The sequence below is a fragment of the Lasioglossum baleicum genome, chromosome 15, assembly GCF_051020765.1.
Source record: "Lasioglossum baleicum chromosome 15, iyLasBale1, whole genome shotgun sequence".
NCBI lineage: Eukaryota > Metazoa > Arthropoda > Insecta > Hymenoptera > Halictidae > Lasioglossum > Lasioglossum baleicum.
In genome coordinates, this window is record NC_134943.1 from 3,598,692 (window position 1) to 3,625,960 (window position 27,269).

The window sequence follows — 27,269 nt, forward strand, 5'->3', positions numbered from 1 at the left end:
ATTTTTGGACTATAAAGTAAAAAATCTTGAGTGAACGTACATTTTATGCCTTCTAAATCATCATACTTCTGGGTAATGAAGTTCATTTTGGTTTTTATTCATTTGTGGTTGATCTGTAAAAGTTATTGTTGATTTTGAATGTAAAAATACTATCATGATTTTGAAATTATTGCTACATAGCACATTTTCATAAGATTTTTAAAGTGTTAATAGTTACAGTTTGTAAGTTCGTATATACTTAAATCAAATCATCCCTAGTTATATAGAAATTTCCATGTAGATTTACTGTATAGCTGTATTTGTACTTATAGGTATATTTGGCTTTAAAAAGGTAATATCAAACTAGTGTTTCAGAAAATACATTTTTTAATGTGTCCATACAACTGTAAGTACTTATGGTGTTTTGCTCGTTATTTTACATAAATAAAGTATGTTGTTTTATATTTAACGTGGTTCTCATACACCGTGCTGGCTTTTCATTAACGCATTAAATACTACCTCATATCACATGTAGGTGTAAAAATTGGAGTTTAATTAAATAATGTACACTGTATTAAATGTAATAAAATATCATTAAAAGATTTATAACAAACAGTATAAAATATATACAATTTCGTAATAAAAAAAACATATTTGTTAACATATTTTTATATAATGTTAAAATGATAATTCCTTTTCTTGTGGTAAATTTGCAAATTGTTGATTTACATATGTATCAGACACTTCGCTTAGAGTCTTTGGATTCCATTTTGCATTTTGGTCTTTGTCCAACAAAAGAGCTCTCACACCTGTAAGTATAATCAAATTTGTACATTGTGACAATAATATTAAAATTGTAGTATTTCTAATTATAAATAAAAACTAAGAAGCATAATTACCTTCACTGAAATCTTTAGTTTGACATAAACCATAATTACATGCTAATCTATATTCCATCTTCAAACAATCTGCTAAATTAAGAGTGCTCCCCTTTTGAATAGCTTTCATAGTTACTTTTAACGATGTTGGAGACATCTTTAGTAATGTTTTTACGGTTTTTTCTGCCCATTCCGATTTTTCTTCTTCCAATCTTTATTAAAATAGATATTAAAACGTATACTTTAAACTATTAAAAATTTGTAACTCAGTTAATGTAGTTGTTACACATAAATCACCTTTTTATTATTTCTTCCACTGATGGTGCAGAGAAACACTTATTAATTTGATTCATATATGCTGCTAAAGCAAATGGTTTATCTAAATTTTTCAGTTGATATTTATTCAAAATCGTTGTAACATCAGGAGAATCGGTTGTTAATAAATCTTGTTTTAACTCTGATATACTCTCAGAAGCAACAAAGTGAGTTGCAATACCAGCAAGTAATACATCCATACCTTTGACAAAATATAAAATTAGTATGAAATGTATAAAGCTGTGTAAATGATTAATTTCGATAAACTATGATACCTTTTAATCGTTCCCCAGTTAGTCCAAGATAGAGGCCTAATTTTCCATTTAATCTAGGTAGAAAATACGATCCACCAACATCAGGAAATAATCCTATTGCTGTTTCTGGCATCGCAAATAAAGTTTTTTCTGTGGCAACTCGATATTTACCGTGAACAGATAATCCAACTCCACCTCCCATAGTTATCCCATTTATTAAAGCCACATATGGTATTTTATATGTACCAATTAAATGATCCAACCTAAATTAATATACAACAAAAGTTAAAATATATACAAACACTTTTATATACACATATAAAATATTTTTGTAACTTACATATATTCTTCCTTAAAAAATGTTTCACCTAATTCTTTGTTGTTTTCTTTTACTCCAAGGACAATAGATTTTACATCACCACCAGCGCAAAATGCTTTCTCTCCTGCACCTTCTATTATTACTAATTTTTTAGATGTTTCCCATTTTTTAAGTGTAGGATATATTTTCTTGACCATTGATAAATTTAAAGCATTTAAGGCTTTCGGGCGATTCAATGTTATAATGCCTTTGTTTCCAATCTTATTTTAAGAAGAACAAAATAAATGTTTAATGAGACGAATAGGTATTTTTAAGCTATTATTTACATAGATATGAAATCTACATGTAATATATACTTACATCTTTTATCAATACTTCTTCTTCATTGTTTGCCTGCATATCTTTGTACAATGCTGCATTCCTATTTGGTACTGGAATTTCAGTAGGTGGTTTAGATTCAGGTGGCGCAGGTTCAGTTTGAGGATGGGATTGTGGAAGAGAGGGTTCAGCGATGGGGTCTAAATTTGAGAATCTATCATATGGTTAATATATAATTTATCAATTTACTTTTAACCAAAAATTATTAAATCATTATGTAACAAAGCTTGTACTGTTACTAATTTTATGAATAATTTTTAGTCTTATCAATGAAATAAATTGCTGTAAATATATCCTTTGAAAGACCTGGTACTTCTATGACAGGTATTTGTGCTGGATATGGTATTGTAGGCATTGGCTCAGGTGGTATTATAATGGGCTTCGGATTTCCCCGATTGAATTTAACACATATATCCTTACCTGTATGTGTAGTTTGTGTTGATAAAAGTTTAAAACTAGTTTTTGAGGTAGACCCAATATAACTGAGCTTTAACGTACCGTTCTTAAACTAACAAAAGGAAAATAGGTGTTAATCTTGTGTATGTACATAGTATTAACTGCATTTATATATAATTATTATAATTAATAATTACCATTTTTAGAGTTTATTCTTTTGACCATTACAATATGTAAATAAACGAAGGTATTACGAAGCCGACGCACACTCTTTGAATACAATATTTTTGAACAATATGACCGAGCGTAGGTTATGAATTACGTATTTCGAAACGTATTTATGTATGTAATGATATTTTTATTTTTTATGTTTTCATATATGATAAAAAAACATAATTAGTACCCCGTGATTGCAATCACCACATGTGGGTGACACCAACAGCAAATTTATATGACAATAATGTTACGCTCTCAATGACATGTGTGTGTGAATAATACGAAATATTTACATATTATTTCATTTCGTATGATATTAATTAAATTGAATACATACATAAAGAGAGGATATCTCGAGAAATTTCCCTATGTATTTACACTATACGCGATAGCCATCGGACATGGACATGGACATGGACATATTTATATGTAAATAAATAGCAGTAAATAGCATGAATTTCAAAACAAAAATAGTGAACAATGGAATAGGCAATTATATATTTATTCATATATGTATCTTGACCATCTATACTACATATAAATGTATATCAAACAGGAAAGTTTTTCGAATTTGACAATGTAATTTTACAAGTCAATGGAAATTGTTTTCCATGTATAGTGGTATAGTCTGGTATAGTCTATAGTCACCAATAGTCACTGATATCAGTGGGTATAGTTCTATCTGGTTCTATATAAAATATTCGAAATCTAGATAGTCAAGATAGTTCAGGTCAAGACTGTGATTTCACAAATATTGAGATTGTTAAAAATAAATTACAACATCACTTTTATTAACAAAATATATTGAATGAATTGTCTGTTTATATACAAAAGAACTAAAATATACATTTTCTGGTAACGAGCAGAAAAATTATAATTTTCCAAAATTACACCTTTGTAGAAACATGTATATGTATTCTAGTAATTATGAAAAATATTATTCATATTTTGCGCTGCAGAAAACAGTATATTTGCACAGAGAGGATATCTGAGGATATCTCTGATTGCAATTTTCTGCTACAGATATTGCCAACATTATATGGCTTCGAACGGCGATCCAACCTACCAGGTGCTACCAGGTTATCTGAGATTTACATGTGACAAGTGCTGCGCAACAATGGTTTTGATAAAGTTCAGTAGTTATGCCATAAATTATTGTGTATCAGGCACAAAGAAATGTAATATTCGACGCTTCAGTTTTAAGTCAGTCAAGAATACTTTGGCAAATTATTTTCAATCTGAATCATCAAAACCACCTTATGGTCACATTTGTCAACTTGGCGACCCTGTTTTACGAATGAAAGCGGCACCAGTGGATGCTAAAGTACTAGAAACGGGGGAATTTCAAGCGGTAATTTGCACAGAATTGTAGATACATAATACATAAAATTATTACGTTTAAATTTGATACCACAGATGCTCGAACAATTAAAAGATGTAATGAGAAGATATCGAATGTCAGGATTGGCAGCGCCACAAGTTGGTGTTCCTTTGCAAGTGTTTGCTATAGAAGTAAGGAAGATTGAACTTGAACGAATTGACTCAAGAATTAGGGAAGCCTTGGAAATGGAGGAAGTTCCATTAACATATTTTATCAATCCAACCATGCAGATACAAAATCCGGAAGAAATAGTGTTTAGTGAAACGTGTGGGAGTGTAACTGGTTTTAGGGCGAATGTACCAAGAGCAAAAGAAGTTGAGATCAAAGCTGTAAATCCAATTGGAACTACATTTTCTTGGAAAGCTAAGGGATGGACATCAAGAATTGCTCAACACGAATTTGATCATTTACAAGTAAATTAGATTTACACTATTGTCTGGCCAATTGCAGTATGTATTGCATTTTTGCATAGATGCTCCGTTTCTTAAAACTTGACGCGCATGCGCGTGTATTTAAAATTGTCATTTCGTAGTTCGCAGTTATGTCGCGTGTCTTTCATTGATGTGTGTATCAAAGCATTGTTCCTCTTGTTTTTTTTTACTTTTTAAGATTCGTAAGAGAAAAGATCAAGATTAGCAAAGATTTTTGTTACTAACGAAACTGTGCTTTTGTGTAAGATATTTTTTATTCTTTTAATACAATGTACTTTCTTGGTTATCCAGTCGCCGAAAAACAATGTTCCTAAGGGTTAACAAAAAGACAGGTAAATATATTGTTTATACATATACATATTCTTTCTAATTTCAGGGTAAACTTTATATTGATAAAATGGATCCATCGACATTTCAATGTTCTATGTGGAAAGAGATAAACATACATAAAGGAAAACTAGCACTGAGATTTTATGCAAAATAATTATGATGGTGATGTTTAAACGAGTTTGTACTATATTAAAAGAATTATATATACTACCAATACATTTGTTTGATTGTCTTCGAGAAAACTAGGTGTAATGTAGAAAATAGGTTATTTTTACACCTCAACAAGATTGAGGTTACACGATACACATTTATCTTATTAAAAGATATAAATTTTACTTCAGAGGAACCAAAATGGGTAGTAAGATTTATTTAAAACGTAATTGAATAAATATTTTTTACTGAATTGTTATTAAATGTATTCTTGCATTCATACTGCATTGATAGAGGTTGTTACATGCGTCGCTTACAGAAAACAATTCAGTAAGTGCAAATTAAATTATTTGAATTACATTATTTACTTATCGATAATTTATGATCCCCTTTTGGGAAATTTGAAAAGAATGAATATTTTGACTGTGTACAAAAGATAGGAATTTTAATATGAAAATAGCTCTATATAATCTGTTCTTCATTAGAAGATTTTATAGTACATAGCACAAATATATATATGTATATCATTTTTTTAAAAATAGGTTCTTATTTAAAGTAGCTGTAGATTCTATCAGCATAATTCTGTACTGTTCAGTACTACACAGTAGTACTGTAGTAGTATGTATATATACATATATATATTGTAATTCATTACTTCTCTAGAGCAAGCCGTCTCTTATCGTTTGTGTTATAGTATACTTATGGTGTCAAGTAGTTTTGATTCCATAGTATTATAGGATATACATAAAATATTTCATTCGATAAAATGGCAATATAATTTTTACTTCCCTCAGTGAGGCTACAAATAAGAAAAACTTCATGAAACAATATTTCAGATTATTTATTTCGATCATTACGACATCCATAGGTAAATTATATGTTACTGTTAATCAATTTTAGTATTTAAAAGTAAGTTAATGTTATTAACTTTTCTTCATATAAATAATTATTTTGATAAAACTGACAATTGTAAATTAGAAACAAAAAAGACCATAACAGAAAAGATCATAATATCATTAAAATATGATAAAGTACCAAAGTACTTGATACCTTACTATATATCTCTTAAAACATTCTTGTACTGAATAAGCATTTCAATAATGTAATATCATTAGATACTTAAAGATATTTTCTCTTATATGTATGTATTATAGTACCTATGTTGAAATACTTCATAAAAAATACATACAAATATCACGTTAAGTATTTATTTTGATATCATGTATCTTTTTGCTTTCATGTATCGTTTTTAATGCTCATAGAACATCATTTTTTTTCTGTACACTCTATTTTATGAGAAAGTAAATTGCACTCTATTTGACGTTAAGTATTTTCGTTTGGAGTTACTTTTTGGTACTTGTACCAGGAAAACTATTTCTTTTTAGAGTAAATACATTGTGCAAAATGATGTTTTATGGGCACTATGTAATAGTTATCGTTATAAATTTTGAAAGTATTTACATGTGAACAAAAATAATACTTATAAATTAAATTGATTCTCATACATCTTTGTACATACTGAACAATTTACTCATTCTGTATTTTATGTATGACATTTTTCATTACACTAATTGCAATAATGTCTATATATGTTTCTACTTAACTAGTACATTAAAAAGCGCTTGTTTTTCCCAGAGTATTCTTGCTCCGCACTATGTTATAGTAGGAAATCTGAACAGAAGTTGACATTATTTTTATGCAAATCAGAAATAATAAGGCAAACAGAAATTTGTTTCTCATAGTCAGTTTTGGCTTGGCAATTCTACAGAGGGAAATCTTTATCAACTTCTTAAGTAAATTTTCAATTGTAATTAATAAAGAAACTTTTGTCACTAACATTTTTTGCATATTAAAAAAGCATAAATTTCTGGTTTTTAAAAATTAGCAGATAATATTGGCAGTTCTAAGTATTTATTTTAATAAAAATATAATAAAGATGTAAAAGTATTTCGAGAATTGTGTCATATAATAAAATAATTTCACTGGAATTGTAATTGGTATGTTTCAAAAGCAGAAGTCAGTATTTTCGGCAAAAACAATACAAAACGATAAAAATATAATATTTCTCAAAATTCTTAAATTTGTAACAAAGAATATAACATTTACCTTTGTATTGTGCAAAACTTACGATATTTTTTAAATGTTCATGAAATAATTGTGTATAATCGCGTATGAACATTATGAACAACACAATATTATAAAACATTCTCGTTTCTCGAGGAACTATTTTTTCGAAGTAGGAAATATCTTTATCCATTGAAAATTAGTATTCTTTAGTATGCAGACTATCACGTTTATTCATACACACGATAGGAACACGAAGATTAATAAAATTAAGCACCTTATTTTTTACAATCAATTAATCCGTTTAAGTCTCTATGTGGTAATGTACAATCGTAATAGAACTTTTCCATTTGTGAAAGTTCCCTCAATTTCTCTTCGTTCTTCGTTACAGAAAAAACAATGTTCGTATGTAGATCATTGGTCCGTTACATATTATGCATACATTAACATATAAATAGGGACAGTCATTCTAACGATAATAATGATAAAATCATTTCTGCACTGTTAAAATCATAATAAACGGTACAAACTCCTATTTTATTAAATTAGACAAATGATTGTGCTTTTTATACATATCATTTCAAAATCAAAATTTAAAAATAAGTTTATGAGTCGTTCATTAGTGAAACAATGTGACAATGTAGTTATTATTATTAACAAAAGGGGGTAAGCGGTGAAAGTCAATATCACAGACTGTTCAACAGAGAAAAAGAAAAGACAAACTCATTTTCAGTCCTTCAGCTCGCATATCCAAAATAGTCACCGTAGTGTGTAGTCGCTATAGCGCGTTTGCTCTAAGCATCTGTCATCATCACACCTGTTTCAAAGCTCGATTTAATGATATTTACATCAAAACAGAAACTCTTATTAATCCTTAGCACTTAATTAACATTTACATCGCATAAAGTCAACAGGTATTTGAGCGTTCATTCCGGTAAATAACGGGCGTCGAATAGTCAAGATAGAGGATAGATCATTTGCTCTTCCGATCCTCTTGAATTCGGTGAATCTCGACGAAGGCGACTGCTTAAGATATGTACTCTTATATCCAGGTATGTACTCGTTGTTGCTGAGAATTCTCCTCCTCTTGTCAAGACACGTGCTCGCTAGTTTTCGCGTTTTTCCATTTTCTTCCTCGATGCTGAGCCAGAAAACGATCATTTCCTCCTCTCGACGATTGCAGGTTCAACGGTATTCGCGCCGTGCCTATCGAAATTAGAAATAGGGCTTGTTTGCATCGATACAAGGATTCTTGCGTATCGATCACTACTAATCTCTTTGTTCCGAGATGAACATCAACGTGTCGGAATGTGTGGGAAACTCAATTAATCGCTCGTTAGTTGTATAGGAGAATCTCTTGCACGATTTGACTTGCAAGACTTTATTACTGCACTGTGGATTTTATGCATCCATGAAACAATTTGATAGGTCAAATAGAAAACAAATAAGACATTAGAGGAATTTGAGAATACAGAATTGAATTTTTCATCAATTGTTGTGTAGTAATGAGGTGGAGCAATAGGCACTCGGTGACATTAATTTCCAAGAAGGCACTCTTCTACTGTATATGAGTTACCAACAATAGTTTTTCGTTAATTTACATCGAGGCCGTTCATTAATTACTGACGGAACTATGTGGACAAGGGATAGTTTCTAAAGCAACAGTTCTAGTGGGAAACTGACCCTAAGCTCTTGAGCTTGTATTGAACAGCTTAGTGGTACGTAGAATAATGCTATCCAAGTCAAGTTGTTGATCTTGAAGACTTTCTTAATTATCTCGTAAATTTCTTTACTTCGTAATCGATACTTCCTCCTGGTGGTTTTCTGGAATGCAGCGCATCTATTGTGTACTTTAAATCAGTTATTTAAGTCAAGCTGAAGCCTTTTTATTTTTAGTTGAAAAGAGCAGTATATCAGTTCTCAGAATCAGACTGTATACTATATTTGAAGATCAAAGGGTGAAAGCGCTCGTAAAAGAGATTGGAGTAAGAGAGCCGCGTGAGAAAGATTTAAAAGCAGGAAACATTATGGTGGGAGTTAAAGGGAGTCATGAGCGAGTGGAAATTCGAAATAGTTTTTCTCCATGCTGGAAACCGTATTTTCCTTTACATTACGATATCGCACTATTCGCACAACATAGTGAAATGGCCTGGAAGGGTGGCTGCTATTTTGTTCTTTTTCATTGGCTATTCGCCGAAGACAAAAGGAATAGTGCTAGAACGAGAGAATGCGATACAATTTAATGTGGTAATAACCGTGGATATCTTTGGATCAATATTATGTATATTTCATTCTGCTTTTCGGGTGCTCTAGCATATTAAACAACTATGAAACATCTTTCTATGGAATGCAAATGTTCAATAACGAATCTGGATAAAGTATTTTTGATTTCGTCTTTCGGATGTTTCAGAATATTTAATAAAACGAAATGTTCTTCCTTTGAATGCAAATGATTAATAGGGGACGCGTATAGAAGTCCTTATCTATAGACTACACTGATACAGAGTAGTACAGAAACATCTATTTATTCTTGTTGGTAGAGATATGGTGAAGTTGTTAAATTAGTTCAACGAATGATAGGATTGACTGATATGGTAAGAGCTCCATTCCTGACTTAGGTGAAGCTTATGCGTGTAGATACATGCTACTCCATTTAATCACTAATTCGCACGCTGCAGCTACGTACTGTAACGGGGCGTTTACTACATTCTTTAATCGGTTCCAAAACGTTTGAATTCAGCGAAAATTTTGTGGCATCGATACATTTTTTTGGAGTTGATTGTAGTACAAAGTACATATGAATCATTAATTACTCGAGTCTTCACGGCAATTACTGCACCACCTCATTTTAGTATTCTAAGAATTGTCATTTCTATAAAATTTAAAGCTCCCACATGCTTATAAATTCTGAATATTGTTTGATTATTATTAGGGCTTGCGATGTGTATGCTACCGCGTAATAAGCAATTTCATCTTCCATTTAAACAGTAAACAAAAATTTATTATCAATATGTTTTGATATTACATTACCTTCCTCACCTGACTTATATATTGTGCTTGAAGCCTTGGCGTAGGTAAAAGTTCAGACATCAATAACAACAGTTTTGTTATACTTGTCGATATCTTTCTCTTAATATTATTTACGAGAAAAGGTATATACGGTTGGCAATAATAAATTTTTTTACTTTTATATTAGGTCCTGCGAATTTAGAGCGAATGTAATGGTCCACGGTTCCATTTATTTGATATAAATTCAATCGATTCGATAGATTTGCAATAGCATGTACGAAAGTGTAAATAGATTTGATACAACTCTACGATTTTCTCTTTTCCATTCGATAGATTTCCAATAGTTTGTACGAAAGTGTAAATCGATTTGGAACATACAGCTCACGGATTTTATTCTTCTCTTTTACTATTTTGCTTCGTTGAAGTCAGCACTTACAAACTACCTCGCGCGATCGCAATTATTTGGCCGTGATAACGATAAACGAATTCAATTTGGTTGTTTCGATATCGTTAGTGTGTTCTGCGGCTTTACATCGACATTGATTCCACCGACGGCTACGTCGTTAGAGATCTCGTTCAAATTTATGTATGAATTTCGTTCGTCCGTTTGAGCATCGTCGTGATCCAAGCGTGATTCGTTCGTGGATGTCGAAGACGATGTAGTGCAAGGACGTTCCGAGGATGTGCGGGAGGACGTACCGTTCCGTGATATCCTGGTGTTCGTCTGTGGACTTCCGGTGCAGCTATACCGAGATGTTACAGCTTCGGATCGGGATAATGCCGGTTCTAGAGGCACTCGTATCCATGGACACCAGGAAAAGAAATGCGCGAAGCCTCGCCGAAATCTAGAAAAATGCAGAATCATTTTCTGTCACTAAATTCTCATTGTTCACTAATTTAACACGTGTCCGACCGCGCGAACTTTTGCCATTTCACCGTTCATCACCAACGCTCAACTAATATTTAGACTGCGGATTTATGATAACAATGTTTCGATCAAATACCAACTGCAAACACATTCGAATAACTTAAAGATTTTGTATTATTTTTAGCTTATTAAAATGATTAAAAGAGAAAATATACGTTCACTTAACAATAATCAAAATATGAAAGATAAAGTACAGAGTGGTCCATGCAACTATTTCATGTTATAACTGCGTTATCAATTTAGTTCCAGGAAAATGTCAAAGAAGCAAAAGATAAACGGTTCAAAGAGAACTACATTCGTAGGATGATGTTTTTCAGAAGTACAATTGCGTGGGTGCAATAAACGATTGTATTATTTTTCCAATTAAAATTCAGTTTTATTCAGCTCAGACCGCCTTAAGTCAAACATGAAAATAATTGGCAAATGAAATCAAAGTTGGTACTATACAGTTTTAGAAAAATTAATAATACCGAAGAAAAAAAAAGTATACTGTTATATGGATATCGTACAATTTCTTTGCATGTAATTGTACAGTATTTTACGCACATTAAATTGTTAATGAATCACATTTTAACGAGATGAGAAATTGCAATTATCTGTAATACCGAGTCGATTTATTTGATGAGGTTCGTTTTACACATTTATAGGTGTTGAGCTTGAAGTGACCATGATCACGGTTATCGCATCGTAAAAACTTCCGTAATTTAAGTGACAAATAATAAAAAGACCGTCCCGAAGTCGCTCGTACTTATCTAGAACGGCCCGTGAAACTTTTCAGTCTAATAACAGTGTGGCGAAGAGATCTTCATTATGCTCCTGTTTTTTACAGAAGCTAAATTGAAACGTTTAACCGGCAAGAAACTGCTAGCTTACAATATTTATCATCGTGTTAATCCTTAGCATTTCAATTTTGCAAATTAAATACATTCCACACATAGTAATTTATCATTCGTTCGAGAAAGTTGTTCAGTAAAGAATTTTATCAGATTGTTTTCGAACTATTGGTTAATATTGCTTATGGAGTGCAAACTGTATGATATATGAATGTGCATCATCAGTGAGTTTTCTGAATTATTCGTTCATTAATCATCGGTCCACTGTTGCTGTGTGCTTGCCATAAAAAAAACATGATTGATTGTTTGTTGTACAAACAATGAACGGTGGAATGAATGTTCGGCTTTTCGGTGGAAGAGATGAAAATAAATGGATAAGCTTTTATATCTTCGAAATTAATGCAATACAGAAGTTAAGTAGATGCATCGAATCCATTTTTCAATTTATGAACAGTTTTACGGTGTAAAACTTGCAATATCGGTAGTTGTGCTATATTAGTCCTAAGTGTTTTTAAACATTTTCTACACCTGATCCCTCTAGCCACCCCGAATTTGCAATAAAATTGACTGTTTATGATCCCATTAGATCTTCTACCTCATTGCATCGTTACCATCAAGTATATCGGTCTGATAACTCGTACGAACGGGGAAGCATTATTGTAAATTGCAGCTATGTTTGCGACGACTAAGATCCCATTACCGCGATAGCGAGAATCTTCAGAAAATGCAACACTAAAATTCAGGTCCTACGCGATTACACCCTTTTGGTAGGTAGATCAGAGTGCCCCAGTGTTTCCAATCGATATTCATATATGAGCAATAACATATTACCGAAAGGTATACTTACGTGCTGCTTGAAATAACATTTTACCTGGAATTCATCCAGCAATAGATGATCGGATTGTACATGCTGTTAGACATCGCTAGCCAATAGATGCCTAAGTAGACTTCTTGGATGTATGGTTGGTTTGTGATCTCGGGCAAGTACAATACCACGATGAAGTACACCTGGAACGGTAGCCAGCATACTGCAAATATTACCACCACCACGATCATCATTTTTACTACCTGAAACAATCGTATCTTCGATTAATGCAGTTCAATTGTAGTGGCTTCAATTGTAGCCTGTTATCGACAGAAGAGTTTCGCTGATGATCATAATTAGACCAGAGATATGCAAATTTTAATTTCTACAGAGATCCACCAAATCGTAATAGATTCAGTAAATTAGAGGCAAAGTGAAATTGTCTTTTCGAGCAAAATTTGCATTTTGGAATTTTACGACGATTTTTGAACGCTGCACACAGATTCACAAAGTTTCGCAATCTGGTCAGATGTTAGGAATTTTTGAAGGATGTAATTTGTATAATATTTAAAATGTTATAAGACGCGTCGCACACTAGTGTCTCGAAACTATGTTTTGTAGGATGTACTGTCCGAAAATTCTTGACAATGTTCAAGGTAATATTGCAGTAGTGGAACCAGACATTGCTCCGACTAAGTGCAGAGGACTACTCGGAATGTTATGGAAGTGGTAAACTTCTAATTTTGACCTGGAGGGATTTAATGCACTCGCTTTTACAGGGGACATGCTCAAACGGAGAGCTTAAGTTTCTTATTGTAGGGTCTGCCAGGAATGTGACGGCCAGCTATCGTGCTCCGCGCAGGATCTCATTGTTCCGACGTTCGAAAACTGCACAGAATGGCCTCTGCATTGATGACTGCCAGTACTCTGAAGTGTTCCATTTCTTTCACAATACCTTTTGTCGCTGCTTAAGCAGTTTATATCGTCGACGTTACAGTTTACTAAATACATCCAAGGTGAACTGTTAAGAAATTACATTTTCGGATAGGCTGTCCTTAATGGATACAATTTTTATTCATGCAATAGTAGGGATAGCCACTTAACAACAAAATGTTTTAGTAAACTGATCGCGACAGCCTTAACACGAGAGCGATGAGGCGTTTCATTTTTAATCAGATACAGTTCGGCGCCCTCGAAAAGCCGAAATCCATGAATAAAATCATTGAACCTCGGCGCGAAAGAAGTCTAGTCCTTTTTTTGAAAGTAAAATGAGTTCAAACGTTGAATTTAAGGGCCATTAAACGATGCAACAAGAATCGCATGTTATTGCGTTTGATAACGTGGCGCTCTCTAGTTTTTATATTCTTCCCCTATTTTCCCTTATGTTTTATGCACCGCTCGCAAATTGGATTTTTACCATTTTTTCCAGATAACCAGTTCCCATTTTTCGTGACACGTTTTTACATGTTTACGTCGCCTGTTTGATAATGCAGATACATATTCTGTAGTTGTTAGTTTCTTCTCTTCTTCCGTATGTTTTACAGCTTCTCATAAATTGTATTTTTACCAACTAGTTTTCATATCTCGCGAATATTTCTGCATCTGGTTTAAAGAAAATTCCTATACTAAATTAGTCTTTACTTTATTAAATAGTGTGGATGAGAAAATCATACCAGGATATGTTACGAAGTAATAAAATAACATTTTGTGGAAGCTGACAGACATAAAGGAGGTTGAAAAATTTATTCACATTTTAAGTAAATATTCTATTTTGCAATCGCTCGTGTATCTCGTGCAAAAAGTGTTCCTGTAAAAAAAGGATTCGACACTTTTCCGGGGGTCCAATGAAATGAAAAATGTTACTACAGTACAATTTCCACTTTTACGTGCCCGTCACCCTTTTATCACGCATTTCGCTTTTACCAGTGGATCGAATAAAGCGAAAAATGCATTATAGAGTAAGAAGGAAAATATTTACACTTCTCTTCATTCAATTGTTTTTGTTTGTTTGCACGTCCGCGCCATTTCATTTCCTTTTATCGGAAAATACTTTTTAGAAATTTCCTGTTGAACTTTAGAATATTTGAAACATCTGTCGTTTCCTTCCGTTTCCTAAAGAAATTTTAAAAATTGGAGAAAGAATTCTGCATTTAATTTTTCGACGTTTCCTGTGTTAAAGAGAGGCACGAGCGATGCAATCGAGAAGAAGTAGGCTCTAAAAACATCGTTATTGTCAGCGATATTGTCTTGCCTTGTTACGCGCGCGTAATAGACCATATAATCATTTACGTCTCTGACACTCTCGAATCGAAATTCCTGGTTTTATCGCCGAGAAAATCTCTGCCACCACGTATCGCATTTGTTCAAGTAACTAGACAGGGATACTCGTTCTTTACGAGGTTGTCGATACTCTTGAGTTATTACAGTACTGACACTGTCAGTTTGTTACTTTTCACTCGTGGGAATCCTGGTTTGAAATTGCAAAACTGTTCGATGGTTTTGTTGTTGAAACCTATTCGATAGCACCCAGTGTGTCACTGCGCGGGACCAGTTTACACTATTTTCAAGTATCTGAAATACATCTCTTAGAATGTAGAGCTTTAAAGCGGTGGAATACAAATTGTCGGGATTTTCTTCCCGTGCAAACTGTATGGCAATTGAGACTCGTATGACTTTGGAACATCTCCGCTTAAAAACCTGTTGAGAGAATTTATGCCAGTGTACCTTTCACGCGAGTTTCCTGACACAAAAGTTTTTCAAAGTGGAAAGTTCGCGAAAAAGTCTCCGCGGAATTTTAAAGTGTGGAACAGACGCAAATGATTTGTTTCAGCACTTTTCGCATTAATATGCAATTGAAAATGCTCTTTAACACAGTTTCCTCGCTCGCGAGTAACGCGTCGTCCAACTGTGACGTCGATTTTGATGCAAGTTTGTGGCAACTCATGTTCATGCTAAGAGGGTGACATTATGCTTCAAGGCCTGATACCTACTAAGAAATTTAAATGGAAGCTCGGTGCAAAATTGCGTCACTATTCTACTCATTGTCAAACAAAAAATTTTCTTTTCGGTTGTCCACGGGACACCCTGTATTAAATATTTTCTTTGGCAAATATTGCCGAGGATTATTAAAGCGAACGCTTTATTGCAAAATATCCAGCTTCTTTCTGCAGCATCGTCATTTCTACACACCGTAAAGACGTTCCTTATTTTTGCTTGTTCATTTGCTTCGGAGAGATTTTTTCAAATTTCGTAATATGGAACGGTGTACTTCGCGGATCTTCCAGTAGAAATTGGCGGTAGTTCATCCGATTCTGTAATCGTGTTACAGGAATACCATGTTATGCGGGGGCAGACTATTGAGTTCTCTCAATTTTCCACCCTGCGAATACAGCCCTTGGGTAGTGCGTGTCTGCTAAAAGGTGAGCATCGCCATCATATGATGAATCCGGGAAGGGAATAACGTTGGTGGGCGAGGATTGGCGGATAACAGCTCGAGCACTTTGATGAACAGGCTAAATCTGCGCACTAATTCTCGTTGGCTGTGCCCACGAACGAACACGCCGTTCAAAAGCATATGGATACTGTCCATTAGTTCATTTTTACAATTCTGTAACTTGGACACTTTACATATTTACATTGCCGTTCAAAAGTATGTGAATATTTTCCATTAATTCATTTTTACAATTCTATAATTATGTTTTTCTTTGGGTGGGGTAAAACTGGCAAAGGATGATTCTACATGCAAAAACAAGTCGAAGAAAGAAATAACATTTCTTCATTTGATGTCTTGTTTGATGCCGCGTGTATAGTATATGCAGCAAGTAGAATTGGTTGGCCATGGTCAGACGCGTCTGACGATTCCTAACAAATAGCACGCGTGTTCGCTCATTTTTAACCGACTTCAAAAAAGGAGGAGCTTACTCAAATCGATTTGTATGTGCCTTTTTTCTCGCTTTTTTTCTATCTATGTTCACCGATTACGCCGAGATGAATGGACCAATCGGAACGAAACCTTTTGCATCTTGTAGAGTATGTCTCCGGGGTGGTCCCGTGAAAATAAATTTTGCATTTTTTTATTCCTTACGATTTTCGTTGCGAAAAATGAATTATTTCACGTATGTTCACCGGTTACTCCGAGATGAATGGACCAATCAGGACGAAACCTTCTGCATTTTGTAGGGTATGTCTTCCGATTGGTCCCTTGAAATAAATTTTGCATTTTTCCATTCTTTGCGGTTTTTATTGCAAATAACCAATAAGACCGAAGAACCATCCTACGGTGTTCTACAAATTCTGCTTGTTCCACTAAAAAGTGTGAACTAAAAAAGTTTATAAAAAAATTAAACCGACTTCGAAAAAAAGCACAATCTTTTCGGAGGCGGTGCAAAATTGAAAATTTTCGACACTGGAAATTACGAAAATCCTTAAATTCTTCTACATGCTTTCACATATTAATGTATCTTCTTACTTAAGTTCGTGTGTATTTACATAATTCATCAAACTCGACTTCCTAAAAACGAGGCGTCAAATGAAAAAATGATATTCCCATTTTTAGACGTGCTTTTCTGCACTTGTATATGCACACTATATAAATATGTAAAGTGTCTTAGTGTTTTAGTAGTAGCGCTCACGTTCGATGGACTCCGACAACGCGGCGGACATTTCGGGGTGAATATGACGCGAGCGCATTCTATTTCTTTTCGGGAAACATAATGGACGTCATGCAATTAAGGTCAGGGAACAGTGGAATTCTTTGTATTTCCTCCGAAAGACGCCATAGAGACCCCCCTCGTGGTTTTCCTTTTATCTTAAATTTTAATCACTGGGGATTTTCATTTTCCCCCAGCTTCGTCCGTACCAGAAAGTTTCGTCTTCCACAAGCCAATGCAAAATTATGGATGTAAAGAAACGATAAATAATTAATGACGTTAAATACTGGAGACCGGCGGCTGAATTTCGTAATTATCACTTCCAATTTCTTGAGGAAATGGATATGCAGGTGGAGTTTCAAGTTTCTTGTTAACATCGCTTTGTTGTAAAGCGAATTCAAATAGTGTCTAGAGTGATATATTACACGAGGAAATTTATGGTTCTCTTATCATCGTTCACTGTTAACGTAACGAGTTCTCTTCGTCTATTATAGTTCCTATTCAAAGCGTTTTTCTGGAACGGTAATATAGATTTTTTGAGATGTAATGAGTACCAAAGTTATTGAAGTGTCATTAGCACTTGTTTAACGTAAATACGATTATGATGTTAAGCTATTCAGTCTCGATAATACGATGGAAATAAGAAAGCGATCATTCTAGAAATATAATAACTAAGCCGACTAATGGAGAACATCGTAATTACATATGTGTTAAAGTGGACGAGCAGATTCCGTATGCGGAAGAAAACATGGTCTCTTTGCCGTTTAATCGTAATCCAATAAAAAAAACCACTTCGGCACAGGGTAGAATTATAAATTTCGTCGCACCCGTGCGCAGAATACTCCCCTAACCTTTTTCCTGCTTTCACCGTTTTCATTCAATTAAATGACCGATCTGACCTGGCATACTTTTTCCCCTTCATACCTAAAAAGTACTTACTTATTGAGGAAAGGGCACTTCGGTGTGATCTATTACCTCTTATTTCCGAGAATATAATAAATAATTCTGTCAGTAATTAAGTTAAGCTATTATTTATCTTCCTAATTAGTAGTATTATATTTTTATCTTCGAACGAGATCTTTAAAACATTTATTATGAGCGTTGGAGATGCATTTATACTCTCAAGTCATTTTTGAGCTTTATTTTCTCATACATGTTTAACGTTTTAGTTTTGTGTTTTTAGTAACGAAATGTTCTCCGGTAGTCGTTATCTTTACACGGTTTTGACGGTTGCAGTGTGTAGATAACTCTGAGATTCCGAACTTTTAACAGCAGTGCTCCACTTTTTGCAAAAAGTATTTAATGGAACAAGTTCGGATAATTTCTGCTTAACTGATAATTTAAACTTACTCTTGCATGTACATAAAACAAGGAAAATAGATTGCAGTGCATAATTATGAATTTCTTCATGCATTTATAACAAAACTGAGTCGGTGTAATTTAAAAGAGTAAAACGATTAAAAGAATTTAAAAATACTTTTGTACTATATTCAACCTATTAAACAGTTGTGTTATAATTGAGAAAAAAATTTTCATTTTGCACACAGATTCGCAATGTAATAATCACACACTTGGAAACGTGACTGACTCAATTTTCCCTCTTAAGGTAGCACAGTAGAAGTTTTTTTGATTATTTCGTGCTGTGTATCCCGTTAAAAATTAAGAAATGGAGAACCACGCATTTTTTCGAAAACAACTTTATAAATCGTTTTATTTTCCATTTTGATTACGTTAAGGGTCCGAACAGTTTTTTTATTTGACGACTGCGAACGTTTGCGGCCAAATCGTTGTAATAAAAAATATGTGGTCCTTGAACCGGAAGTTCGCGCAGTGTTACGGAATTGAACGCGTAAAATGTCAAATATGTTTTTCTCAAAACCACATTTGTTTTAGTTTGATCTAGTTGGCAAAAAATGTTAACAATTACACAGATCCTCAGAAACACATAAATTTTACTTTTCCATTGTACACACAATTTCAGAATATATTTCTAATTTCTAATAATTGGATTATCCACTATATACATATGTATACCGAAGTTCTGTAAACTGTTTCTCAGGGAAACGAGAATGTTCAAGTTAATAGCAGGCTGATCCGAGACACGTGATTTTAACAGATTCAACGGATTAAAGTGCGATTCCTGAGACGAAGAGCCTGCCAGTAGATCGTCTAATTACAACTTAGAACAGGGCTTAACGTTTAAACTGCAAACCACTATGATAGGTGCGTGCCAATGCAGTATAATACTGTTCCTGCGGTTTGCTTCTCTACTTTGATCTTCATCATTGCGACTCATGGTCGAAACTACGGTTCTCATTTCGTTTGCTGCATCCTCGAGTGTTACCGTGCTCGAAATATGCAGCTTTCGATTCCTGTGTTCATAAATCGATTCCACCGTTTTAAAGGACTCCTTGAAACAGGAGACCTGTCAGCCACAGCCGAGTAACGATCAATGACCGAACACATCATACTGCAACAAAATGCACCAAAGTGTGCAGAATATGCATCACCCAATGAGAACAGCTTTTTTTGTTTATGTGTTTTTACTCGGCCAGTTATAATCACTACAGCAATTTCAACCTTTGGAAACATTAATCGTTTGTCGAGGCAGTGATTAACTTTTCCCTTCAGCTTGCTGTATTTCATTACAGCAGTAGCGTACAAAACATTCTGTTATGAATCGATTGCTCACAAAGATCTTGTTAAACGAACATGTAAATTATTCTGCATTTTTATTCGACCTCGACTAAAAAGGCGTGTAATCACGAATGTGAGAGGTAAAACTTAATGTTCCTTTTTACCGAGGTAAAGGAATCACGAACCGCATGTTCCTTTTGTGCTTACGTGCGCAAAATATTCCGCCATCGCTCAAGCCTAAGGGTACAGTTGGTGTCAAGAATTCGATCGCTCTAAAAACTCAAATTATAAATGAAGAAAGTGAATTTCTCGTGGAAACAATTTCATAATAGAAACATAAATTAGGTAATGAACACGTTCTAACATTCTTCAAAATTAATGTTTCAGAAACCGCCCTTTCTATCTGAATATGACGGACCCTCGTGCTGGCTTTTGGATACTCTGAATCAACATACATAAAAATGAGAAGAGAAAGGAACAAGAGCGATTGGTAGTATATCTACATACAACAGTAGATATATACTAGGAATGTATTAGATAGCGACGTTACACAGACGGAGACCAGTCACCGAGGGAGAAACCGATTCTCCCCTTGAATCGTATGACGCACAAAGCAGATGCACAAGCCACATGTTCAGAGACCGTTAGATGTTGCTCAGGAACTGGCAAAACATTCTTCGCAGAGATTACGAGCATGAACCATTATTGGTTCCACGTTTACGATAATGAAGACTGTCCTTAGCATCGTCGGTCAATCAGTACAGAGGATCATCAAATGTTATATAAAGTATACTTAACAAGATATGCTGCAAGTTTGACATCTTGAACAATAAGAGGACGGAGTGAGGATGCAGAACGCTATCATGAAACCGATCGACGAAGAAATAATCGCGCAACTGTACGCATGGTTTCTGGAGCAAATGATTCAAGGCAAACCAGTCACGGATACGTTGTTTGCGGAGAAATCGATAGAAATCTCTAAGGCACTTGGGTCACCAACGGTCACAGTGGCCAAGGACTGGCTGTACGCCTTCAAACAGCGTTACAGTATCAACTACGAGAACAATGACGGTACAGAAAATGCCGGTTCGTATACTGCTGTGTACGTGAAAGAGGAATGCGTGAACGATGAAGTGTCAACTGATCCCCTAGTAAACGAGGATGACCCGGAGTCATCTGTAAACGCGGGGGCGGGTACACCTGTAAACCCACCGGAGAGTGCAGTTGCGATAAAAGTGGAAATCGATGAACCGGAAACAACAGACCCAATGGCGGGTGTATCTGCACTTCTAAACAGCATGCCATGTGCACCGGCATCGACAAACGCGATGGCACGTGCACCGGCAACAACAAACCCAATGGCGGGTGTACCCGTACTTCTGAACAGCATGTCATGTGCACCGGCATCGACGAACGAGATGGCACGTGCACCGGTAACAACAAACCCAATGGCGGGCGTACCCGTAATTCTGAACAGCATGTCATGTGCACCGGCATCGACAAACGCGATGGTACGTGCACCGGCAACAACAAACCCAATGGCGGGAGTACCTGTACTTCTGAACAGCATGTCATGTGCACCGACATCGGTAAACGCGATGACACGTGCACCGGCATCGATAAACGCGATGACACGTGCACCGGCATCGGTAAACGCGATGACACGTGCACCGGCACCAATGAACGCGATGATGGGTGCACCTGCGGGGATAAACGCGGTGGCGGGTGCGTCCTCTGTGATTAATATCAACGCGACACCGTACATAAACATGTACATGGACCCATCAATGTACATGAATCCGCAATCGTACATGAACACGTTCGTGAATGCACCGGCTTATGTGAACACGTCTACATTTGCTGGTCCGGTTACATTTACGGAGGCAGTCGCTGCTAGTGCAAACACAGGACCGAATGCGGGTGCGAGTACAACGAATGCAAGCGTGCAAACTGGACATGTGGGTGGACCAGCCGTGAACACAGCGATGAACGTGGTTGTACCGACTTATATGAACAGAACGGGTATAAATACTACAATGAATATAAGTGGTGCACCATATGTAAACACGTCGCCGTATATGAATGCAGGACCGTCTGTAAATGCGGCGGCTTATGCGAATGCGTCGCCGAGTATCGTTGCCGCGACACCTCTGGAAACGGCTGTGGGAACAACGTTGCGAGGGGTGCAAAACAGGGGAACGGAGTCTGAGGGGCAGCTGTTCCTAAAGGACTTTGTGAAAAGGCTGGAAAAAGAGAAGATATCGTACAAGAATGTTTACTATGCGAAGGACACCGGCCTTGCATGGAAGGCGTTCCCGAAGAAGCTCCTAGAGCGTATGAAAGGGAAGAACAGGGTGTCGTTGTTCGAAAAGGAGCGAGTAACCGTGTTATTGTGTTTCAATGCTGCAGGCAGCCATAAGCTGGCGCCCCTGTTCATCCACAAGCTTGAAAAACCGAAAGCGTTGAAGCACTGCAAAGATGACCTGCCCGTAATCTTCATGAGCCAATCGCAGGCTCAAATGGACCACGATGTGTTTACACAATGGTATGAGAAACACTTCAAGCCGACCGTGAAAATATTTCAATTTCCCGAGAAGGACGGGAAGATCTTGCTGCTTCTGGACAACTATCAGAAAGATAGTTTGCAATTGGCTCGAGAGCTCGAGCAGAACGATAAATTTGAGATTGTTCTTCTGCCTCCGGGTGCCGCCTCCCTTGCGCAGCCGATAGAACAAAAGGTGGTGGAGAACACGAAGAAGTTCTATCGCCTTAAAATGCTGCGCCGGGTACTGCATTTCCCCGGCGGTGCGCGCAAGTTCTATTACGATTTTGATCTGAAGGATTGCATCGACCTGTTTTCGGAGGCGTGGACAGACGTGACAATGTCGGGCATTCAGAATGCGTGGAGCGGCATCGTTAAGCAGACACCCGAAACGTGTCTGATCAAAGAGGAGATAGAGGAGGACCCTTTAGAGCCCAATTTACAAGACATTATTGGCCTCATTACCGGCGAAGCAGAGCCTGAAGAGACAGTAAACGAATTTTTATTACGATGCGAGGACACGGAGCGACATTTCTTGACGGACCAGATGGAAGATGACGAAGAGGAGGAAGAGGATAGCGAAGAAGACGAAGACGAAGAAGATGCGGAGGAAAGCGAGATTGACGATGAAGTCTTCTATATTGAAAAGGTTAAGAAGGCTTTCGAGACATTAGTGATATGGGCTAAGCAACATCCGCAGTATATACAGTTGCAAGTGGAGTATTTGAAAAGTTACTTTGAGAATACTATTAAAGACAAACGAGTGGGCGGAAAGTATTAGAGATAGGCGGATGTGTGAGAGGACAAACGCTTTATGCGTGTTGCGTGTTTATATGAACAAATAAAGTTTCCATAGAAACGATTAAGTTTGAAGTGGATATATCATAGTTCCTAATGGAGGGTTCGTAGAACAATAGATATTTTGCAGTAGTCTCTCGTTTCATAAATTAACCAAGATTTCATACAGAATATTAACGTTTTGTTTATTGTTGAGAGTAATTGAGAATGCCGCATACTGTCTCATATTTAATAGCCAACTGTTCTGCGCAAACAGAATGGAGGTCGGTCTACCGATCAATTTCCAGAACTGATAGGGATTGCAGTGTTCATGTTTCAAAGTTTAATGGGCGGTACCTTTCAAAGCAGACCCGTAATGCCTATTATAGGCAAATGCAGATTAGCAGATAATCGAAAGTCTATTTCCTTCGTCATCCAAGTGTCAGTTCACTACTCGCGTTCGTTGCTTCCATTTCGTTTTCTAAGTGCACCGATGCACGTCTGAGGAAAGTTAATGTAATGATAGCATTCATTAATCACTGTACGGTAACTCTATTTTATTTTTTTACGTTATTAAGTATATAAGCGTTATAGCGTTATTTAAACGCTATAAGAAGTATTGCGTAGATATTATAAATATATTCATACTAGTTGCCTTTGATATTTATATGACTTTTTTGGTTAACAATTAAAGCCTTCATTCGACGTTTGTAACTTTATTAACAAGAAAAGCACATACCCTTCGTTTACTTCGTATACTCTCCAACTGTCCAGCTGTGTTCTCGCCAATACTTTGCGAACCCCATAACTCCAAACCAATCCTAACGTAGGTGAACGTCATTGATCCAATCGGCAAGAAGTATGTCAATATCATGAATATAACGTTGTACCTAGGGACAGAGAATTTTAAGATTTAGTACAGAATATGTAAAAATTGTCTATCGAAAATAAGTAATACTTTTTGGAGAAGAGATTAAATTTAAATTAAGTTTGGTAAAGAAATATCTAAATAATTGATAATCCATAATATTAATAGTATTGATACAAAAAAAGATATAAAAAAGTATAGAATTCTTTCATTTTTATCAGCGGATATTTTGTGCAGAGTTCTTTGGTAATAGTAAAATTTTCATGCGGCATTAGCGGTGGTCACGCGATTAGATTATTCGGATCCGTTTTGAAGTCTCAGGCGTCGCGGCGTTCGATTGGTTCCCCGTTGGCATATACCCCTCCTGTCGGTGTGCACACTTTCAGTAATCCTGTTCACTCTGATCGGATCGGCTCAGGGATCTAACTAGCCGTGAATAATTACGCGCTTCCCACTTTCTGCGCTGTACGTCAGGAATTTCGATGAAATTGAAATATGATTGTAATCCACGTGAAATTTTCCTCTGTCGATCCTTTCGGAACAGCCTTCATGGAAAACGCTTGAATTCGGTAACAGTTAGCCTGGAGCTTGTATCGACGCTTTTTCATTAACTTTGGTAACGAAGGCATTGGGAAGATTGTGACAAAAGCTGTCGTATCTCATTTACAATCAATTAACGATTTCCTTTTTAGTATTGCAATTATCATTTTTTAGTAAATCAAATGCTTCTAAAAAGTGTTTGAACTCTTCCTTCACATTGTTCACTTTAAGATGTTCTTGTATGATACAGCTAGTGAGAAGCTGAAGATACTTTCGAAGATTTTGTCTGGAAAATGTTACAAATTGATCATTTCTAAAAACATGTGCTCAAATACTTCCTAGGTCCATCGTGTGTATGTACGACATTATCGATCTGTGATTTTTCTGTCTATCAAGTAGCCAATGCATTGGCGCACATGCAGCACAAAGTAAAGACTCTCTCTTGATTGGTCACCGATGACCACAATGCTACATCGTACAGTTATGGATGTCTTGTTACTGTCAGCGAACGGTTGCCAGCTGTTTGCCTCATCACGGCTTTCGCGCGGCTATATTATCTTGATTATTCTCTGTTTGGTGGTCACTTTGCTTGTCGAACAGACATCAAGATAGACCGCGTCAGTGCCTCTGATGAAAATTCCGTCTTCGACCCAATACTCCATCCATCGTATTAGCAATTTCAGTCTGTCCGTTCCACGATATTGCGCATTATGGTCATCATTCAAATAACCAACTTATTACACCACTTCGTACATTAAAATTCGATTAGCCTACACGAGTGGACGATTACTCTGCATTGAAGTACTTGATCTCGTTCTTATCTTTAGTAATCCATCGACGACAGTTTCATAAGAGTATACTTGACGTTCATTTCAAGTGTGAGGAGAGCTCTGTTTAATCAATATTTGTGTACTCCTCTTTATGAAGAAAAATTTAAACTCGTACACAATAAAACTTTCTTGCACTTAATTTTTTTTTTATTATATTCAATCTGTCCTCTAAAAAATGTCTTTAGTTGTCCTCTTAAAAATACGTAGAAACTGGATGTAGATGGGGCAGAAGATGGCCTTTATCGATAAAAGAGATCGCACGAACTTGAGCTGCCTATTGTGGAATAAATGGACACGGCACAATGAAGTACTGCAATCTTCTGCGGAAAAGTGTCTATTCAGTATTATAATTATTTCTTCTGACAACATTTCCGAACGACCAGATTCTAGAACGTAACAGTGGTTCATTTTCCTTGAAGTGACAAGCTTAATTATGGCTGGTGCTAACTGCAGCTAACGCCACCCCCTTTGTTTCACCGCAGTCTCGTGTTTATTTCTTCTTTTAGTAGTCATTAGCATTGTAACATTTTATTTGCCGTCATAAATCTTATACATATATCTGTTTAATATTCAGCTTTACATGCTTTGCAAGTTCTACAGAGGGACGTACTGAAAAATTTTATGACGTTTCAGAATGTATTCTATAATATGCACTCGTATTTCGATAGTGAACTAGATTGCAGAAGGACAATAAAATAAGTTTATATGATCACGATACTTGACCTCATTTTCGTGTTATGGTCATCTTTATAATCTATTCATTCGTAATCACGACTGAGAGTTGGACTTTTCAAAATTGTATACAATATTGGATTTCAGTTTTGATGTTCTAAAATACTTTATTTACTTAGCAAATATATGTTATTCGAGAATGTTGTTTGGATAGAATTTATATTGAAACTATACTATTTTTCAGTACCAACTTTAATATATAACGAAATATGTTATTCCAGAATATTGCCTCCGTAAAATTTATTGAAAGTGTATCATTTACATGGTATAAATGCAAATGGTGAGATATTAGTATTGCTTTCAGCAATAATTACATATTAATCCATTGCAGATAAAGTTCATCTGATTCGGAACATTTTATCAACAAGAAAAATCAAATTTAGCACATTTATTCGCATCATACATGTTTGGCAATTTATGGAATACGAACAAATTGTATACAGCGAAAATTATTTGACATCATGGAAATTTTTTTAATTGCGTTTCTAAGTACTTTCTGTTCTAAAAATTATTTCTGTGATGATCTAACGACTCTGTGACTGAAGGATTCAAGAGGAGGATAATAAGTAAGTCAACTGTACATACAGCTAGTGACCGTAAAGAAGGTAACAAAGCGAAGCTTGTTAAACTGACGATGATACGGAGAATGTAATTTCAGCTGAAAAATGTCTACTAGCTTAATCAAGGCAGATAGGTGACCAGGATTATAGATATTTCACCCGGTATACTGTTGCACGTGATACAGTATCTGAATCATTAGATGTAACAATGGAGCCGGATAAGACGATCCTTTTGTTCTGACAAAGAAACTTCGGAATGAACGACAATTGTAATTTCGGCAACTCTGTTGTTATTTACTTTCGTCGGTTCCGGGCGATACTTGATGTCTAAATTTACCGCTTTTCCATTAGCTCCGCGGAATAAGTGAGCTACTTACATTACGATTGCAAGGAAATAAATTAAGAAACAAGAATGTCTACTGAGAAGCAAGAATTATTGGTGCGGTAGTAACGAACACCGAACAATTA

The 27,269-nt window shown here is 35.6% G+C and overlaps 4 protein-coding genes across 8 annotated transcripts in view; 2 read left to right on the top strand and 2 right to left on the bottom strand.

Moving 5' to 3' along the window:
• Positions 1 to 343: 343 nt before the first annotated feature.
• On the bottom strand, positions 344 to 3,158 carry Hibch (3-hydroxyisobutyryl-CoA hydrolase). The gene is made up of 8 exons (XM_076439673.1): positions 2,717 to 3,158; positions 2,544 to 2,631; positions 2,106 to 2,176; positions 1,767 to 2,005; positions 1,448 to 1,689; positions 1,155 to 1,374; positions 879 to 1,069; positions 344 to 788 (listed from the first exon to the last, which is right to left on the bottom strand). Exons 1-8 carry the CDS (start codon positions 2,717 to 2,719, stop codon positions 658 to 660), a joined length of 1,185 nt encoding a protein of 394 aa, XP_076295788.1. The 5' UTR covers positions 2,720 to 3,158; the 3' UTR covers positions 344 to 657.
• Positions 2,562 to 6,533, top strand: LOC143216533 (peptide deformylase, mitochondrial). Of its 3 annotated transcripts, XM_076439681.1 has the most exons (5): positions 2,562 to 2,662; positions 3,759 to 4,086; positions 4,152 to 4,247; positions 4,347 to 4,529; positions 4,924 to 6,533. In XM_076439681.1, the coding sequence occupies exons 2-5, from the start codon at positions 3,775 to 3,777 to the stop codon at positions 5,029 to 5,031; spliced, it is 699 nt and encodes a 232-aa protein (XP_076295796.1). In that variant the 5' UTR covers positions 2,562 to 2,662; positions 3,759 to 3,774; the 3' UTR covers positions 5,032 to 6,533. The 3 variants fall into 3 exon arrangements, with proteins under 3 accessions (XP_076295796.1, XP_076295795.1, XP_076295793.1); XM_076439680.1 differs by lacking the exon at positions 2,562 to 2,662 and having other exon boundaries at positions 3,760 to 4,086; positions 4,152 to 4,565; XM_076439678.1 differs by lacking the exon at positions 2,562 to 2,662 and having other exon boundaries at positions 3,760 to 4,086; positions 4,152 to 4,529.
• LOC143216529 (uncharacterized) lies at positions 4,573 to 23,360 on the top strand. 2 transcript variants are annotated; one of them, XM_076439670.1, is made up of 3 exons: positions 4,573 to 4,879; positions 15,995 to 16,085; positions 20,340 to 23,360. In XM_076439670.1, the coding sequence occupies exon 3, from the start codon at positions 20,801 to 20,803 to the stop codon at positions 23,273 to 23,275; it is 2,475 nt and encodes an 824-aa protein (XP_076295785.1). In that variant the 5' UTR covers positions 4,573 to 4,879; positions 15,995 to 16,085; positions 20,340 to 20,800; the 3' UTR covers positions 23,276 to 23,360. The 2 variants fall into 2 exon arrangements, with proteins under 2 accessions (XP_076295785.1, XP_076295784.1); XM_076439669.1 differs by lacking the exon at positions 15,995 to 16,085.
• Positions 6,545 to 27,269, bottom strand: part of LOC143216530 (tachykinin-like peptides receptor 99D) — a 103,412-nt gene continuing 82,687 nt past the window's right edge. The window contains exons 4-7 of one of the 2 annotated variants that reach the window (XM_076439672.1): positions 24,011 to 24,161; positions 12,733 to 12,929; positions 10,800 to 10,945; positions 6,545 to 8,297 (exon numbers count right to left, since the gene is read on the bottom strand). In XM_076439672.1, coding sequence (XP_076295787.1) covers positions 8,182 to 8,297; positions 10,800 to 10,945; positions 12,733 to 12,929; positions 24,011 to 24,161 — 610 coding nt within the window. In that variant the 3' untranslated portion in view covers positions 6,545 to 8,181. Of the gene's footprint in view, positions 8,298 to 10,070; positions 10,946 to 12,732; positions 12,930 to 24,010; positions 24,162 to 27,269 lie in introns of those variants that run through there. The other variant, XM_076439671.1, reaches the window with a different exon arrangement.